The sequence below is a fragment of the Chiloscyllium plagiosum genome, chromosome 6, assembly GCF_004010195.1.
Source record: "Chiloscyllium plagiosum isolate BGI_BamShark_2017 chromosome 6, ASM401019v2, whole genome shotgun sequence".
NCBI lineage: Eukaryota > Metazoa > Chordata > Chondrichthyes > Orectolobiformes > Hemiscylliidae > Chiloscyllium > Chiloscyllium plagiosum.
Window position 1 is genome coordinate 45,582,596 of NC_057715.1, and position 13,569 is coordinate 45,596,164.

The 13,569-nt window shown below is 41.6% G+C and overlaps 1 protein-coding gene across 5 annotated transcripts in view; it reads left to right on the forward strand.

Moving 5' to 3' along the window:
• Nucleotides 1–13,569, forward strand: part of uggt2 (UDP-glucose glycoprotein glucosyltransferase 2) — a 386,557-nt gene that overhangs the window by 44,462 nt on the left and 328,526 nt on the right. For all 5 annotated transcript variants that reach the window (XM_043691459.1, XM_043691457.1, XM_043691458.1 and 2 more), the window contains exons 4-6: nucleotides 564–694; nucleotides 3,064–3,176; nucleotides 5,242–5,416. In XM_043691459.1, the coding sequence (XP_043547394.1) occupies nucleotides 564–694; nucleotides 3,064–3,176; nucleotides 5,242–5,416 (419 nt within the window). The remainder of the gene's footprint in view (nucleotides 1–563; nucleotides 695–3,063; nucleotides 3,177–5,241; nucleotides 5,417–13,569) is intronic.

The following is a 13,569-nucleotide window of genomic DNA, read 5'->3' on the forward strand; positions in this document are numbered from 1 at the left end:
TATCTCTCCACTCTGCAGGCACCCTGCCTCTGTTCCTGATGAAGGGCTTTTGCCCGAAACGTCGATTTTCCTGCTCCTCGGATGCTCCCTGACCTGCTGTGCTTTTCCAGCACCACTCTAATCTAGACTCCCATAAATTGTCTATTTAAATTTAGCACCACTCTAATCTAGACTCTGATTTCCAGCAGCTGCAGTCCTTGTTTTTACCTGATAGACAACTTACTGTTTACTGTGAGAATTCTTTAAATTAGCAGCATTGGTCAGCTTGATGTCACTGCAGCTTGACAGTGGGACTACAGATAATGGCACAGTGGGGAAGTTAAGCTTCTCACCACAGAGAATTGTAGATCTCTCAGCACAACATCCTTTGAGGACAGTGGTAAGGGATCTCCTTTCACCTCTGAAACATTCTCTCAGACTTTACAACAGTGAATGAGAGATTCTGAGGAGCTGTAGGAATTTAGCATTGCAATAATAATGTTACTGGCAAAACTAACATGCTAATAAAATAATTGACCTTATTATTTCAGCTCTGTTATTAATATGATAATGTTATTTAATAGATTCTGAACGCAGTTATTATGACCTAATTCTGAAGAAAGCTGGTCAATTCTTGTCGGAACTGAAACTCAATCTTCTGAAGTTTGCCCTCTCGCTGAGAGCATATTCTCCAGCGGTTCAAATGTTTCAGCAGGTGCGTAGAGTAATCTTCATGCTATGTCGAAGCTGGGTGGAAGAAACTACAGCAAAAAATGTTTCTCTCTTAAAAGAAAAGGAAGACAGTTGAAGAGCCTTGACACTGAATTGCCTGCTCACTTTTTTATTTTCATTTCATTGACAAAAATATTTAAAATGGAAAGTTCTTTGAATCTATGTTAAAAGAAAGTGTTTTAACTAGATTTAGTTCAATGGTAGAATTGAAAAACTCTATATAGTAGTGAGTCCAGTGTTATTTGGGCACATCTCTGAATGAAACAAATTTGACCTTGTTTTTGGAAATATTTTTCTCTTTTACATTTTTGGATGCTTAGCGATAATTCAAATCATTTTAGATGTGTTTTTCTGAATATAAGCAGTCCCCTGGCAGGAACTAAATCCTACCATTCAATGATATAAATATAAAAAAATTGCTTTTGTTTGTTTTTACAAATACCTGAACTTCATTCATTAAATCTGCAAATGTCATAGATATCCTCATTTGTAAAGTGTGATAGATTTGCTCGAATCATGTCATTACATTGATTGGTTATACTAAGAATTTCATTGGAATGATGAATGACATTGCCCATTTTCCCTATTTTCAAATTTCATTTCTTCAGGTGCTATGTTTTAGGTGCCATTGCTCTCCAACTTCATGATTCTTGATGACAGCTAACATATTAATGTTATCAATCTTGTGCCATTCTGCTTCTTAAATTGTGGGTCTATTTCTTCCCTTGGCTCTCTCTTGCTCTGCTGCCTGCAATTTTACCTGTGGTCAGATAGCTTGTGTGGAAATAATATTGGCATCAGCATAGTTTAGATATGAGATGATATTTTTCTTCAACCAAATGTACAACCCTGGCTTAGTACCAGAAGAACTTGCGAGTCAGTATTTGCAACATTACTTAACAATCCAAGAGCAACAGAATGTGAACTTTTATAGAATGATTAACGTAATGACTCACATAATCAAACTCATTCCAACAATCATCACAAGGGCACAAAGCAGAATGAAATCAGAGACATGAGCAGAACAATATGGTTTACCTGAAGAAAGGGGAGCAAGAACTATTATGGAGAGAGCAGTAGATCCAATTATATGTAGTGGTGCTTTGTAGATTGCGTCAAGGCATCTGATTGAGACAAGAATGATGTTTGAACTGCTACAATACTTGGATGTAGAAGAAAAAAATGAAGACTATTTTAGAACTTATGGTGGGAACAAGCAGCAGTATTCAGAATAAAGTGTGAATTGATAGTTGTAAAAAGAGGTTCGTGACAAAATTGTTTTCCGTTTCTAAATTCTTTCTATCTTGAAAGTGAAATAATGTAAGATATCTATCAAAGTTACCAGCTGAGGGCGGCACGGTGGCTCAGTGGTTAGCACTGCTGCCTCACAGTGCCAGAGACCTGGGTTCGATTCCAGTCTTGGGTGACTGTGTGGAGTTTGCACATTCTCCTTGTGTCTGCGTGGGTTTCATCTGGGCGCTCCAGTTCCCTCCCACAATCCAAAGATGTGCAAGTTAGGTGAATTGGCCATGCTAAATTGCCCATAGTGTTCAGAGATGTGCAGGTTAGGTGCATTAGTCAGGGATAAATGTAGAGTGATAGGCTCAGAGAATGCGTCTAGGTGGATTTCTGGGAGGGTCGGTGTGGACTTGTTGGACTGAAAGGCCTGTTTCCACACTGTAGGAATACTAGGTCTCACTGGGAGGTCACAGCAATTTTCATGACTGAACTGGAAATTACAGAGGAAACAAGTTTAGGAAGAACTGCGATATCTAGTTTTAGTGAAATTGTACGTGAGTGACAATTAATTTCTTACATTAAAAATATTGTGCTCTTCAAGGTGAGAGTTATATAGGGAAAAGGTGTATGATTTTTCAGATATTCGCATGGTTAGCTGAAGTTTTATACTTGTTTTTATTTGATTATCAAGTTGAGGATGATGTAGGTGCTTTCAATATCCAAGCTTTTTGTTAAACTGATACATGGTTGTTTCTATAGAATATAATTTTCTCTGTACTATACTCTGCCAGAATAGTTTATCTGTCTGGGATCCAATGTTCGAAATCATCCACCCCACACTGTTTGGATGTATTTTTAACTCACAGTTGTATCTGTGCTCTTTGATCTTCTATTGAAATGAGTTGGTGAGGGTTGATTGCTACATCTTATTTTAAACTGGTTTCCTACCCTTTGTTCAAATATCTTACATAATCAGAAGGGGTTCAAGTTTTACCCTGGAAATGTTATCTATCATTATTCATCTCTCAGAAATAGTGAGAGTTTGGGGCGGTAAACATGGATAAAAGAAATTCCCTCTTTAACCTGTGTATTTATTTGTAACATCTGGCCTAGACTGCAACTGATGAACCACCACCAAAAGGCTGCAGTAGTTTTGTAGCTGTCCATGGGGAGCACACCTGCAATACCAACGAAGTCAAGAAACTCCTCAAAAGAGCAGCTAATAGGTAGGAGGAGGTTTACAATGCTTCTCAGTGCATTTTAATTTAGAATAAAAAAGAAGATATTGTATAGAATTTAAATACAAAATTATCTCATTCGTGAGTTTTCCTATTGGTTAATGCTGCCCTTGTCGCTTATCTTCCTTTCAGAACAAGATGCCTCTAAAATTCCCCTATCTAGCTCTAAGTCTGCACCTTTTCTTTCAGTTTATCTCCTATGTCCCCTCATTAACCCTCTAAACTCTTGCCTCCTTTCCCACTAAACCAGTGACTGCACAACACCCTGTCCTGGTACTTATGTTTATTGATATTGTTGATAGTTCTCACACACTATCCCTGTCCACTTGTAAATGTGCGATGATTACTCCTGTCTTTATAACTCTAACTCATGACCTCGCCATTTCATCAAACTGATTTGAGAAATATTCTGTCCTGCTCAGAGAGATGGCAAACTTGGAGGTAGGAGGTGCACTTTGTTAGATGTATTCAAATCTTGTTTTCCACTGGAATTAGTTAGGGCCTGGGGATTCGGAGGGAGTGGGCTGGGAATTATGGAAAGGCCCACTGGGTCATCTTCCTGCCTGCTGCCAATTGAGATCCTTAACTGTCCAATTGAGGACCAGCCTTATCCTGCCAACTTAGGCTTGGCCTGTTGACATGCGGAATTGTTGGTGGTGAGTGTCCTTTATCAAAGGCAATTAGTGTCTGATTGAGAAACTGGACAAAGGGTAACGGTGAACCTGTAAAAGCTACCACCCTGCCCTTTCTTCCACCATCCCAATGCCCCCAACCACCAACACTCTCCCTCATTAAAAAACCTGCCCTGCACCATCCCCAACATTTGTCTTTTTCCTTGGTCCTTTGTGGCTTTGTTGTCCACTGACAATGGTGGGGGTGCTCTTCTACCAGCAGCAGCAGTACCTTTGACATGGCACTGCTAAGCTCAGGAGTGTTTTTTCCATTTGTGGTACGTGGGTATCACTGGTTAAATCAGCATATATTACCCATCCCTAACTACAGAAATGTGGTGATGAGCTATATTTTCAAACCACGCAGCGCCAGAGACCCGGGTTCAATTCCCGCCTCAGGCGACTGACTGTGTGGAGTTTGCACGTTCTCCCCGTGTCTGCGTGAGTTTCCTCCGGGTGCTCCAGTTTCCTCCCACAGTCCAAAGATGTGCAGGTCAGGTGAATTGGCCATGCTAAATTGCCTGCAGTGTTAGGTAAGGGGTAAATGTAGGGGTATGGGTGGGTTGTGCTTCAGCAGGGCGGTGTGGACTTGTTGGGCCGAAGGGCTTGTTTCCACACTGTAAGTAATCTAATCTAATCTAAATAAAGTTTAACTACTATGATCTTTGCCTCTGACTGGCAAGCATCGTTTCCTCAACAAGACATGTGAGCCCCTCCCACCCAATCCTATCAATTTGTAATTGCTATTGACATTTTAAAAGCTCTGGTAGAGATGGTTATAATCCTGCATTTAGTTGTTATGTAGCACAGATCTTGAGCATTGGTGGAAAAATAAACGTTTTCTGAAGCTTTTCGTCTTACAGTAATCAATTTTTGCCAGTACAAATTTAAGTGAAATCCAAACTTTTAGTGCATGAAAGGAGAGTGCTGATTGGTTAGTATATGGACACTTCTCTAGCAGTTGACTGTCTACCCTCATTAATTAGTGTATTGTCCATTGGTATTCTCTACCAATCAATATCTGTTTGTCAACCAATTAGCACTCCCCTTCTTATGAAGTATAAATGTTGGTTTTCCTCTTGAATTGGTATTCTTGAGAATTGTCCTGACGCAAGTAAAACAGAAAGCTTCAACAAAATGTCTTTTTTCATAAATCAATATTTAGATTGCAAATATATGCAAAAATTTGCACAACATCGTGGGCCGAAGGTCCTGTTCTGTGCTGTACATTTCTGTGTTCTATGTTCTAACAGTTGGATGTTAAATTCTGTAAGATGAAATCCATTTAATCGCATTTGTTATATTGCATCAGAGAGAATTGTTAAAGCAAGTGAATTGTGATTCTAAAATAAATAGAATTTTGACCTAATTTCTGCTAACAGGCCCAAGCCATACTTGTTTAAAGGGGACCATATATTTCCAACCAAGAATTCTGAAGCTCCGGTTGCAATTTTGTATGCTGAAATTGGAACTAAAGAATTTTCAAAATTCCACAAGGTTCTGTCCGAGAAAGCCAGCAAAGGAGCACTTATTTATGTTTTGCGGCATTATGTCCAGGTATGTCTAAATGCTTGGTTTGTATGGTTGCTGTATATATGAAATAATGTTGTCCTGATTGGCATGATAGTCTCTGCTATAGTTTCACAAGTGACACTTTTATTTCTCCATACTCTTTAAAACTGTGCAGATTTAAACATTCTCTCTTTACCAGGAAGGCAATAAGTATATAGGTTGATCTGGCAAATGTAGCTGATCTGGGTCAGATTTGTGCTGCTGATCTAGATCCAGGACACTGCTGAAACATCTATTTTAAAATATTTAAAAGTATGACGCAAGCTATGGTAGACCATGAGAGAAGAATTAATAGCAGAGCACTTGGGAAATACTGACAGAATTACAAAGAACAAAGAAAATTTACAGCCCAGGAACTGGCCCTCCAAGCCTGAGCCGATCCAAATCCACTGTCTAAACCTGTCGCCCAATTCCTAAGCATCTGTATCCCCCTGCTCTTCACCTACTTATGCATCTGTCCAGACCCATCTTAAATGAATCCACTGTGCCTGCCTCTACTACCTCTGCTGACAACACATTCCAGGCACCTACCACCCTCTGTGTAAAGTACTTGCCACGTTAAACTTTTCATCTCTCACCTTGAAAGCGTGACCTCTCGTTATTGAATCCTTCACCCTTAGAAAAAGCTTATCTCTACCTAACCTGTCTATACCCTTCATGATTTGTAGACCTCCATCAGGTCCCCCTCAGTCTTGTTTTTTCTAATGAAAACAATCCTAACCTACTCAACTTCTCTTCATAGCTAGCACCTTCCATACCAGGCAACATCTTCGTAAACCTTCTCTGCACCCTGTCCAAAGTGTTCACATCCTTTTGGTAATGTGGCAATCAGAACTGTACACAGTATTCTAAATGCGGCCGAACCAATGTCTTGTACAATTTTAACATGACCTGCCAACTCATACTCAATACCTCATCTGATGAAGGCGAGCATATCATATACCTTCTTGACCAATCTATCCACCTGATAGCCACCTTCAGGTTACAATGGACCTGAACTCCCAGATCTCTCTGTTCATCAACTTTTCCCAAGGCTCTTTCATTTACTATGTAATTCACTCTAGAATTAGACTTCCTAAAATGCATCACCTCACATTTGCCTGGATTTAACTCAATCTGCCACTTCTCCATCCAACTCTCCAGTCTATCTATGTTCTCCTGTATTCTTTGACAGTCTCCTATGCTTTCTGCTACTCCTCCAATCTTCGTGTTATCTGCAAATTTGCTGATCATACCAACAATGCCCTCTTCCAGATCATTTATGTATATCAGAAACAACAGTGGCCCCAGCACTGATCCCTGTGGAACACCACTGGTCACCTTTCTCCATTTCGAGAAACTCCCTTCAACTACTACTCTCTGTCTCCTGTTGCTCAACCAGTTCTTTATCCACCTAACTAGAACACCATGAACACCATGTGACTTCACTTTCTCCATTAGTTTACCATGGGGAACCTTAAGAAACACCTTACTAAAGTCCATGTATATGACATCTACAGCCCTTCCTTCATCTATCAACTTGGTCACTTCATCACAGAACTCTATTAAGTTGGTAAGGCATGATCTCCTCTGCACAACATGTTGCCTATCACTGATAAGCCCATTCTTTTCCAAATATAAAAAGATTTTATCCTTCTCCAGCAACTTTGCCACCACTGACGTCAGTCTCAGTGGTCTGTAGTTACCCGGAATATTTTACTACTGCTCTTGTACAGGGGACAATATGAGCAACCCTCCAGTCCACCGGCACCTCACTTGTGTTAAGGATGCTACAAAGATATCTGTCAGGGCCCCAGCTATTTCCCCTCTCGCCTCCCTCAGCAACCTGGGATAGATCCCATCCGGTCCTGGGGAGTTGTCCACCTTATTAACCTCGAGCCTACCCAACACATCTTCCCTATTTATGTCAATGTGATCCAGAGTAATCAAACTTCTATCTCTAAACTCAACATTCATCATGTTCCTTTCCTCAGTGAAGACTGACGCAAAGTAATTGTTCAGAATCACACCCATTTTCTCAGGTTCAATACACAGCCTTCCTTTCTTATCCTTTAGTGGACCAATTCTTTCTCTAACTACTCGCTTGCTTCTTATGTAAGAATAAATAACTTTGGGATTCTCCTTAATTCTGCTCGCTAAAGCTATTTCATGACCCCTTTTAGCCTGCTTGATTCCTTGTTTAAGACTGATTCTACTCCCTTAATATTTCTCCAGGGCCCGTTCTGTTCTTAGCTGCCTGGACCTTATGTATGCTTCCCTTTTCCTCTTGGCTACCCGTACGATTTCTTCTGTCATCCACGGTTCATGAATCTTGCCTTTCCTATCCTTTGCTTTCAATGGGACATGCCTATCCTGCACTATCTTTAACCTATCTTTGAAAGCCTCCCACATATCAAATGTGAACTTCCCTTCAAATAGCTGTGTCCTATCCACATTTCCCAGCTCCTGCCTAGTTTTGATATAATTGGCCTTGGCCCAGTTTAGTACTTTTCCCTTAGGACCGCTCTCATCTTTGTCTACGAGTATTCTAAAACTTACAGAATTGTGCTCACTGTTCCCAAAGAAATCCCCCACTGCAACTTCTACCACTTGGCCTGGCTCATTCCCCAGTACCCCTTCCCTCATCGGATTATTGACATACTGCTCTAGGAAACTCTTCTGGACGCTTCTTACAAATTCTGCTCCATCCAGACCTCTGACACTAAGTGTATCCCAGTAAGTGTTGGGAAAATTAAAATCTCCCATCACCATTACCCTATTGCCTCTACATCTTTCCATAATCTGTTTACCTATTTGTTTTTCTACCTCATGCTCACTGTTGGGAGGCCTGTAATACAGCCCCAACAGTGTGACTGCACCCTTCTTATTTCTCAGCTTCACCCATAATGCCTCACTACTGAAGACCTCCATAGTGTCCTCCTTTAGCACAGTCGTGATGTCATCCCTAACCAGCAATGCAATTCCTCCCCCCTTTTACTTCCCTCCTGGTCCTGTCTGAAGCGTCTATATGCTGGAACATATAGTTGCCCTTCCTTCAACCAAGTCTCTGTGATTGCAATAATGTCATACTCCCAGGCACCAATCCAAGCCCTAAGTTCATCTGCCTTACCACTATACTCCTTGCATTAAAGTATTTGCACTTTAGGCCACCAGTTCTTTTGCGTTCATCTGCTGTCTGCCTACTTTTCCTCTTATTACTGCTAAGTTCATGATCCTTACAGTCCCCAGTTTCCACCTTGCTGTCTACTTGTCTTCTCTTCTGGTTCCCAGCCCCCTGCCACATTAGTTTAAAACCTCCCCAACAACATTGGACAGAGTCAGCATTGATTTACAAAAGGGAAGTCATGCTTGACACCCACTGAAATTTTGAGGATGTTACTCGGAGAGTTGATAAAGGGGTGCCATGGGATGTGATTTACTTGGACTTTAAGAAAGCATTCGATAAGGATCCACATAAGAGATTATCAGGTAAAATTAAAGTGGATGGAATTGAGGATAGTATACTGACACAGACAGAGAACTGGTTGGCAGACAGGAAACATAAGCCTTTTTTCAAGTAGCAGTCAGTGATGAGTGGATATGGCAGGGATATGTGCTAAGACCCAGCTATTCACTATATTTATATTCATGATTTAAATGACCGACCTAAATGTAATATCTCCAAGATTACATGTGACGCAAAGCTTGGTGGGAGAGCGAACAATGAAGAGGATGCAGAGATGTTTCAGTGTAATTTGTACAAGTTGAGTGAGTGGGCAAATACATGGCAGTTGAAATATAATGTGGATGCATGTATCACTTTGATAGCAAAAACAGGAAGACAGATTATCATCTGAATGGTGATGGATTGGAAAAGGGGGAGATGTGCAACAAGACCTGGGTGTTCTTTTATACCAGTCACTGAAAATGAACAAGCAAGTTTAGTAGGCGGTGAAAAAGGCAATTGGTATGTTGGCTTTCGTAGTGAAAGGATTCAGGTATAGGAGCAGGGATGTTTTGCTGCAATTGTACAGGGCCTTGGTGAGACCATAACCAGATTATTGTGTACAAAGTTACAAATCGCACAAAACCAGGTTATAGTCCAACAGATTTAATTGTAAGCACTAGCTTTCAGAGCACCGCTCCTTCATCAGGTGGTTGTAGAAGCGGCGCTCCAAAAGCTAGTGCTTTTAATTAAACCTGTTGGATTATAATCTGGTGTTGTGTGATTTGTAACTTTGTACACCCCCGTCCAACACTGGCATCTCCAAATCATGACTCCTATCAACAGATTATTGTGTGCAGTTTTGGTCTAATCAAATAGATGATCTGGGTCAGGTTCTTCCTCCTGATCTAGATTCAGGACACTGCTTTTTATTTCGGAAAGAACATTCTGACCATGGCAAGAGAGCAACGAAGGCTTACCAGAACTATTGTGTCTATCCATTAAATTTACTACAACTCATGCAGTAGTGAATTACTCAGGTTCACAACCCATTGAGAAAAGTAATTTCTTCTCATTTGATTTAAACTTGTGATTTCTTATCCTAAACTATGATCTCTTGTTCTTGGTAACACCACATAAGGAAACACATTGTTTATATCTACTTTGTTGAATCCCTTTAGCATCTTATTTTCCTCCAATTAGATCTCTTCTCATTCTTCTAAACTCCAGAGAGTTTAGAAGAATGTCTAAACTGTGCAATCTCTCTGCAAAGTGCAAACCCCTTATCTCACCTCAACCCCTAACAACTTCCACCAAATTGTCTTTTTTTTAAATGATGCAAAGATATAATAAATCCAGTGTGGTTTGTCTGCTGAATCACAGTCATAATTGTACTTATACTACAAGTCACCTAACCTGCACAAATATGCAGTGTAATACAAGTTCCTTTTATCTATTTATTAGATTCTTGAAATTGGAGATTTATCTTTAAGAAACTGCAGTTGCCCGATGTTATGTAAGGATCAGAGCTGAGTATTTCTTTATGTTAAAAGAAACCCTGATTCATGGGTTCAATTTTTTAAATTTCTGAGTAGAGGCAAAATACAGAGAAATGTATTAACTGTTGTTTCAAAGCAGGGAACAATACACCTGGCAGCTATTGAATCATTTATAGCTATTTTACTTCTGTCTTCAGTTGTAATTCAGTTCAATTTGGGAGTGGCACAGTGGCTCAGTGGTTGTCACTGTTACCTTGCAGCAGATGTATTTCCAGCCTTGGGCTACTGTCTTTGTGGAGTTTTTAAGTTTCCCTGTCTGTGTGGGTTTCTGCTAGACACTCTGGTTTCCTCCCAAACAGTCCAAAAGTTAGGTGGCTTGGCCATGTTAAATTGTCCATAGTGTCCAGGGATGTATAGGTAGGGTAGCTTTGCCATAGTAAATGTAGAGTCATGGGGATAGGTTAGGGCGGGGGTGAGACTGGGTCTGCTCTCAGTGTTGGTGCAGACTCAATGGGCTGAATGGCATCTTTCTGCACTGTAGTAGCACGGTGGCACAGTGGTTAGCACTGCTGCCTCACAGCGCCTGAGACCCAGGTTCAATTCCCGCCTCAGGCGACTGACTGTGTGGAGTTTGCATGTTCTCCTCGTGTCTGCGTGGGTTTCCTCCAGGTGCTCCGGTTTCCTCCCACATTCCAAAGATGTGCAGGTCAGGTGAATTGGCCATGCTAAATTGCCCGTAGTGTAAGGTAAGGGATAAAATGTAGGGGTATGGGTGGGTTGCACTTTGGCGGGTCGGTGTGGACTTGTTGGGCCGAAGGGCCTGTTTCCATGCTGCAATCTAATCTAATCTAATCTAATCTAAACTCGTGATCCTACCTGTGAGGATGTAATCATTCCAGCCTTGGTGATGTAAATCTCAATGAGTGAATAAGTGTCTCCTGACCAGAGCTGATCCTAATACTCGAAGAATCTGAAATCCTCCATGCTGCCTCAAGTCACACATTGAACCCCTCTAGTTTCCTGTTTCCACAGCTGCTATTAATGGCATTGGATGCAATCCAAAATGTCCATCCCAAATGTTGTGTGTTGTTTACTTCAGGCCTTATCACATAGTCCATTTCAAACCTTTTACTTGCATTTGCCACAATTATCATGAACTGTATTTATCAAAATGGTAAAATGATTTGCAACATAGTTATGTGTTTCTCTGTCATTCACAGAAATATTGATTGGTAATTTAACTCTTTGTTTCCACCACATTTCTACCCAGTCACCCTACCAACCTACTCACTGATCCCTCAATCCTTCTGACACAAATATGAGTGTGATCAATAAGGGAATTGAGGGCTGTGGGGAAAATGCAGGAAAATGGATATGAGAATGTTGAATCAGCCATGATCCTATTGAATGATGGTGCATACTTGAGAGGCCGAATGGCTTACATGTACTAATTTTGAAATTAGTACACCATTTCATAATGAAAATGTTTGGTTTTCCAAGATATGTACCTGCTGGGCAGCAAAGGGAGCACCTCTTTGTCTTTGGATGGGTATGGTGGGTGCACTGCTCATTTTACACTCAAAGCTAAAATCTTCACACAGTTCAGTTTCTGGTCAATGGTAACTCCCAGGATGTTGATAATGGGGAATTCAGTAATTCTAACACCATTGAATGTTAAGAGGTGATTGTTAGATTGTCTCTTATTGGTGATGGTCATAGCCTGGTCTTTGTGTGGTACAAATGTTACTTGCTACTTGTTGGCCCAAACCTGGATATTGTTCAGATCTTGTTGCATTTGAACTTGGAGTGCTGCAGTGTCTGAAAGTCACAAACAGTGTTGAACATTGAGCAATTATTGGCCAACATCCACACTTCTGATCTTATGAAGGAGGGAAGGTCATTGAAATAGCAGAAGATGGTTGGGCCTAGGACTGTACCCTCATGGACTCCTGCAGAGATGTCCTGGAGCTGAGGTGACTGACTTCCAACAACTACAACTATCTTCCTATATATCAGGTTTGATTCCAACCAGCGAAGAGTTTGCCCTCTGATACCCATTGTTCCCAATTTTGCACGGGCTCCTTGATGCCACACTCAGTCGAATGCAGTCTTGATGTCAAGGACTGTCACTCTCATCTCACCTCTGGAATTCAGCTCTTTTGTCCATGTTTGAGCCAAGGCTGTTTCATGGTCAGGAGCTAAATGGCTCTACTGAAACCCAAACTGGGCATCACTGAGCAGATTATTGCTTCTTGAAAGCACTATTGATGACACCTTCCATCACTTTGATGATTCAGATGGCTAGGCTGGATTTGTTCTGCTTTTTATGTTCAGGAGATACCTAGGCCATTTTCCACATTGTCAGGTAGCTGTCAGTGTTGTGATTGCACTGGAAGAGCTTGGCTAGGGGAGCAACAAGTTCTGTAGTACAAGTTTTTTATACTATTGCCGGAATGTCGTAAGGGTCCATAGCCTTTGCAGTATCCAGTGTCTCCAACTCTTTCTTTCTTTCCATTTTATCCTTCTTCAGATAACGACACGAAACTTCACGCAACATTCCAGGTATGGCCTTACAAATTCCCTGAGTAATTGCATCAAGAATTCTTGTTCCTGTACTTGAATCCTCTTGCTATGAAGGCCAATATACCATTTGCCTTCTTTACTGCCTGTTGCAATAGCATATTTATTTTCAGCGATTGGTGCATGACCAGACCCAGGTCTGCCCCCTGTAAAAACGCCGTCCCATATTTGCAATTCCATCGCCTCCGCTGCATCTGCTCCCAGGAGGACCAATTCCAATACCAAACAACGCAGCTGGCCTCCTTCTTAAAGACCGCAAATTCCCCTCAGACGTGGTTGACGATGCTCTCCACCGCACCTCCTACACTTCCCGCTCCTCCGCCCTTGAACCCCGCACCTCCAATCGCCACCAGGACAGAACCCCACTGGTCCTCACCTACCACCCCACCAAGCTCCAGATACACCGTATCATCATACGTCATTTCTGCCACCTCCAAACAGACCCCACCACCAAGGATATTTTTCCCTCCCCTCCCCTATCAGTGTTCCGGAAAGACCACTCCCTCCGCGACTCCCTCGTCAGGTCCACAGCCCCCACCAACCCAACCTCCACTCCCGGCACCTTCCCCTGCAACCGCAAGAAATGCAAAACTTGCGCCCACACCTCCCCCCTCATTTCCCTCCAAGGCCCCAAG